General features: G+C 35.4%; 1 protein-coding gene across 1 annotated transcript; it reads left to right on the top strand.

The window, feature by feature from the left end:
• The first annotated feature begins 3,740 nt into the window (after positions 1 to 3,740).
• Positions 3,741 to 4,679, top strand: LOC102838227 (olfactory receptor 4C5-like). Its single transcript, XM_006865145.1, has one exon. It carries the CDS (start codon positions 3,741 to 3,743, stop codon positions 4,677 to 4,679), a length of 939 nt encoding a protein of 312 aa, XP_006865207.1.
• Positions 4,680 to 6,253: the final 1,574 nt, after the last annotated feature.

Raw genomic sequence — 6,253 nt, 5'->3', positions numbered from 1 at the left:
TAGGTAAAACCTGTGACTACCTGATTATTGTTTCTTTCTCAAGGTGACACATTAGGTCTTCAATTTAAAAGTGACTTCAGTTTGAACACTGTCACAGAGATTTATATAAAATGACAGTCTTTTCCAGTCGAGCCTGAAAATCAGTCACTCAAATCATTATCAATCCAGCACTCACATAAATACATTAAATCTCTTTTTTAAGTCATTTAATTGACTTAATTCATTTGTAGAATACATGGATCAGAAAATTTTACAAAGAAAAAGGTAGTATAATTCATTTGTAGAATACATGGAGCAGAAAATTTTACAAAGAAAAAGGTAGTATAGTTCATTTGTAGAATACATGGAGCAGAAAATTTTACAAAGAAAAAAATATGATTTTAATCTTATGTTTCACATAAAGCCATTCATTTTAAAATACTTTTTAATGTACTTTCCTAAGGAGCTCTGGTAGCGTAGTGGTTACGAATTGGGCTATGAACCGCAAGGTCAGCAGTTCAAAACTACCAGCTGCTCTGTGGAAGAAAGATGAGGCTTTCTGCTCTCATAAAGATTTACAGCCTCGGAAAACCTGTACAGGGTCGCTATGGGTCGGAACCGACTCGACAGCACTTAACAACAACAAGTATATACGTTATTTAGACATTTGGAATAATAATACGTATGTCATTTTCTATGTTTCTATTACCTTGTAAGCACCTTTTCACATCATAAATTCTTGTTAAAAATCACTTTAATGTCTACTTGGATAGTATTTAATAACTGCATACCATGATTTGTACTTATTAAATAAGTACACTTTACATTTGGATTATTTTCCTTTTTTCCCCAATCTTAAAATAGTTGTGAAATACAAGCTATCTGCATAGTTTTGTCCAAGTTTTTAATCTAGAATAAAGAGTCTTGGACTAGGGAACATGACCAATTACAAAACCCTTAATATATAAAGTCAAGTTGTTTTCCAGATGATTTTTTATCAGAACACACACATGAGCATTGGCTAGCATAACTCATAAATCTTTGACAATTTGGCAGATAATAGTACTTTATATTTTTAAATTGTATTTCCTTGATGAGTTAATGAAATAGAGGATATTTCACATGTTTAATATTTTTCTAATGATTACCATTTCCATAATTTCTTCTTGTTTTAATGATGTGAGTCAATGTCTTCATAATTTATGAATGCTATTTCTAGAGTAACAGTTATATATCACACTTGTTGCAAATATTTTTATTTGGCAATTCATGTTTGTATGTGGAATAGCCCATCACTTTTGTCCTATGTTTTATATTACTGTATTTTTGCTTAATATGCTCTTCCCCATCCAGAGGTCAGATATTTATCTATCATTTTACTTTTCTGGGAGCAGATTTTTGTTTTATTTTAAGGCTTTAATACATGAAATTCTCTTTTTTTTCTCTTTGTTTTCCTTTCTATTTTTTGCTGATGGCATGAAAAGAAGACTCACCTCGTTTAGAAAAATGACTATAAGTTAATTTTTTTCAATGTATTACCCTAGTTAGCAATACATAGTACTTTTGGGGAAGCATGATGGCTTTGTAGGAAAAGCACTGAATGGTGAATTACATTGTTGATGGTTCAAGCACATCAACCTCAGCAAGAGAAAGATGAGAGTTTCTGCTCCCCCAAAGACTGACTGCCTCAAAAACCCTACACAGGGTCGTTATGAGTTGGAATGTATTCACTAGTAACTTAGCAACAACAAAAATATTGTTTCCAATATTTTTTGAATTTAGGTCTGTAGGGGATTTGAATAGATTTAATTCTTAATGAATTTATCTGTGTTCATCAGTTTTATTAGCACTTTTGAATACCAAAGACTTTTGAATTTATTTATCAAGTACTCATTCCATTGTCTGGTGTATTCATTTCTGAATTCCAACTTTTGTCAAGCATAGCTGTTGTTTTAATAATTTTTACAATTGAGCACTTAGTTCATTTATTTTCTATCTTAATATTATGACAAGCAAATATTTTAAATATAAATATTCTATATTTCACATTCTCTTAAGTGATCTTTTTTTTTATAGTAATTTGAAGTATAGGGAAAGCATGCAAAGCACTGCATTCACTGATTATTGTTAAATGCTTCTGAGTCAGTTCTACTCAGAGTGCCCAGTGGAGGGTTGCTGAGAAGTGTCTCATGGCTTCAACTGCCAACCTCTAAGTCAGCAGTCTAGTATTTACCCTACAAGCCATACCAGGGCTCCACATTAAATGGCTAGTAAACATGCTATATATGGGCCTTAGTCTTATTAAGTCTGAACCTTTTCATACATATACAAACCAAAATTGAAAACAGTTGCCGACAAATTGATTCTTCTAAAATGAGAAAAAACAAAAAAAGGGAACAGAGGAATTGAAGAATATTATTATCGCTTACATTATAGTTTGTATACTAAAGTCAAAAATGCATACCTTTCCAAATTTTAAGGTGAGGAAATAATGCTTTTGTTTCCTTACTTTAAAAGTATCTGTTTTCTGGGAAGATCTAGAGGATATTTCATAATCTCCATTAAATTGAATTTCTATTTGTAAAAGACTCCTGAAATCTAAATATGACAAAATATCCACCAAATAGTGAGTTATACAAATTCCGAATAGATGTGGGCATTTTTCATTGCACCATGCTGTCTACTTATAGCCCTTTTTCAGAAGTGTGTGATAGAAAGAAGAAAAAAAAAAGTCATGATAGTTTTACGTGATTCTGTTTGGATGTAAATCTGCCACAGTGTGTCCTACTGTTGTCTCAAATATTCATTCAATTCATTTTTTTCTGAAATATGACTAAATCTTCCCTAATTTCTAATTGTACTCACATGATATTTTGTACTCACCCTAAGACAAGTTAAACATAACAAGAATAACAAAGTCCACCACTTTGCTTTATCGGCATGAGTGACTAGAGAAGAAACTAGTGAGAGGGCTCTCCCAAATTCAAACTTCCGCTTCTCTTTATGGGTCTTTTTCTTCCCATTTTCTAACGGAGAAAATACTATGTCAGTAATAGGGAGAGGATCAGCCCACATACAGTTATAAGAAAGGTGCTGTACATATCAACAGTCATAAACCATGATTGTGCATATGAGTGTCTCTGCATGTATTTGTACATGAGTGTGTGTGAGTTCATGAATGAAGCAAGGGTGGAGGTATGTTTGTCAATGAGTATATTTATCAATATGAGTGTGTATGTGTGTGTGTATGTGTATGAGTGAGTATGTTTGTGAGTGAACTTGCATATGTGGGGGTGTAACTTTATGTGTGTACATGGGTGAGTGTGTGAATGTATGTGACTATCGATACGGGTGTTTGTGTGAGTGTGTATATGTGTCAGTGAATGAGTATGTACATAAATGAGTGTTTTGTGTACATGTGATTACTTTGTGTAAAGTGAATTATGTGAGTGTGGGGAGGTGTATGTAGGCATGGGTGTATACAGATGTAAGTATGTACGTGAGTGGGTGTATTTGTGTATGTGGTGGTGAAGACGCTGTATGTATGTGTGTCCATATATGTGTGTAGAAGAGGACTGCATGCTCTTTATGTGGCCCAAAACATAACTCAGCTAAGCTTATCTGCTCCGGTTTTCCATCTTTCTTACAGGAAACAAATAATTATGACTGAAATTTTCAGCTAAATCAAAATTTATCTACATCATTGCAATGTCATGTACTAGTTGCACATAAGTCAACCATCTAAACGCCACACTGGATTCATGAAGCCAGTGAACAACGTGACAGAATTCATCCTGCTTGGTTTAACACAGAACCCAGATGTGCAAAAAATCTTGTTTGCTGTGTTCACAATCATCTACCTCCTCACCCTGGCAGGCAACCTGCTCATTGTAGTGACCATCACCATCAGCCCAACACTTGGCTCCCCCATGTATTTTTTTCTGTCTTTCCTGTCCTTCATAGATGGCTGCTGCTCTTCTACTATGGCCCCCAAAATGATTGTTGACTTACTAGCTGAAAAGAAAACCATTTCCTTCAGTGGGTGCATGACTCAGCTCTTTGCAGAGCATTTCTTTGGAGGAGTGGAGATCATCCTACTCACAGTGATGGCCTATGACCGCTATGTGGCCATCTGCAAGCCCTTACACTACCTGATCACAATGAACTGGCGGGTATGTGGCCTTCTGGTGGCTCTGGCTTGGGCTGGGGGATTTCTTCATGGTCTGATTCAAGTTCTTTTTATGGTCTGGTTGCCCTTCTGTGGCCCAAATGTTATTGATCATTTCATCTGTGATCTCTTTCCTCTGCTAAAACTCGCCTGCACTGACACATACATATTTGGATTCTTTGTTGCTGCTAACAGTGGACTGATGTGTGTACTCATTTTCTCTATTCTTATTACCTCTTATGTCCTCATCCTTCGCTCCCTAAGAACCCAAAGCTCTGAAGGACAGAGAAAGGCTCTTTCTACCTGTGTTTCCCATATTACTGTAATCATCTTATTCTTTATACCCTGTATATTTGTGTACTTTCGACCCATGATCACCCTCTCCATTGATAAAGCAGTGACTATATTTTATACTCTGATCACTCCCATGTTAAACCCTTTAATCTACACCCTCAGAAATGCTGAGGTAAAAAATGCAATGAGGAAGCTCTGGAGCCACACAGTGATTTTAGGTAAAAAATCAGATGAATAGAGAAGATAAAAGCAAAATCTATTTATATTTAAGAACAAGTGTGACTAATGTACAGGACAATGGTCTTGAAATCAGGATTTGTAATGTATTATATTCTCATGTATCTTAGTCCTCAAACAGACATCTTGCTCATAAACACTTTAAAGAGGTCTTGTGCAGCATATTTGCCTAATGCATACGTCATTTGATTTCTTGACTGCTGTTTCCATGAGTGTTGATTGTGGATCCAAGCAAAATGAAGTCTTTATTGCAATCACCTCCCCCATAATGCAATGTGATGTGGAAAGCTCTGATCTGATATCATTATCCTATGTGTTGAACAAACAAATCTTTTTTTATAAGAAGTACTGTCAGAATGTTCCTTAGAAGGAAAGATAGAAAGACGTTGTCTCATGTACTCTGGACATGTTATCAAGAGGCACCAATCCTTGGGCAAAGATGTTATTTTTGGTAAAGTAGAGAGACAGAAAAAAAAAAAAAAAGAAGAAGAAGAAGAAGACGTCTTTTACTGAGATGATGGGAACAAACAGGAATGGTTGTTAGAATGGCAAAGGACAAGGCCATGATTTGTTCTATTGTACATAGGGTCACTATGAGTAGGAACCAAATCAACAGCACCTAACAATATTTTTCTGACAAGTAAAAGTCAAGGTATTTTGTTGATATCAAAGGAACATTTGTGGGAAAAGGATTATAGGTAATTGTTGAAAAACTGCAATATATACTGAAACAATGAGAAGACAGAGGAAACTGTCTAGAACAGTCAGAAAATTTGCTCAAGAAGCACTGAAGACCAGCTCACACTGTGTTTTTTGTTTTTGTTTTTGTTAAGTACCACCAACTCATAGTAATTCAGTACAGGGTTTCCAAGGAGCAGCTGGTGGGTTTGAACTATTGACCTTGTGGTTCACAGTCCAGTGCTGATCCTACAGCACCACACCAGGACTTGATAATTTTGTTGTTGTTGTTACTCTGTATCATATGAGTCATCTGTCAGTTTGTCATGCAGTGGTGGTTTGCATGTTGCTATGATGCTGAAAGCTATGTCACCGATATTTTAAATACCAGCAGATCACCATGGTGGACAGGTTTCAGTAAAAATTCTAGACTAAGATAGGTTAGGAATAAGGAGAGGAGGACTACTTCTGAAGACCTTATGCAAAGCAGCAAAACATTTTCAGATATAGTGATGAAAGTTGACAACATTATGAATGGCAGCAGAACAATATCAGATATGAAAACTGAAGATGAGCATCTCAGGTTGGAAGGCACATATAATATGACTGGGGAAGAACAGCATCCTCAAAGTCGAGTTGACCATGATGTGACTAGAGCCCAACTTTTAGGATCTACATTTGCTGATTGGGCCCAATTCAAAATGAGGGGGAAAAAAACAGTTGCAAATATCTATTAATAATTATAACATGGAATGTATGAAGAATGAATCAAGAAAAATTGGAATTGTAAAAAATTAAATGTAACACATAAAGACATATCCTAGGCATTAGTGAACTGAAATGGGCTGGTATTAACCATTTTGAATCTGGTGATGATTGCTGGGAACAGCAAATTCC

The sequence above is a fragment of the Chrysochloris asiatica genome, unplaced genomic scaffold, assembly GCF_000296735.1.
Source record: "Chrysochloris asiatica unplaced genomic scaffold, ChrAsi1.0 scaffold00075, whole genome shotgun sequence".
Classification (NCBI taxonomy): Eukaryota; Metazoa; Chordata; class Mammalia; order Afrosoricida; family Chrysochloridae; genus Chrysochloris; species Chrysochloris asiatica.
Note: the sequence above shows the minus strand (reverse complement) of the source record. Positions and strands in the feature narration are given on the sequence as shown.

What these genes read in the sequence shown, in the direction of transcription:
- LOC102838227 (XM_006865145.1), top strand. Translation starts at nt 3,741, where the DNA reads ATGAAGCCAGTGAACAACGTGACAGAATTCATCCTGCTTGGTTTAACA.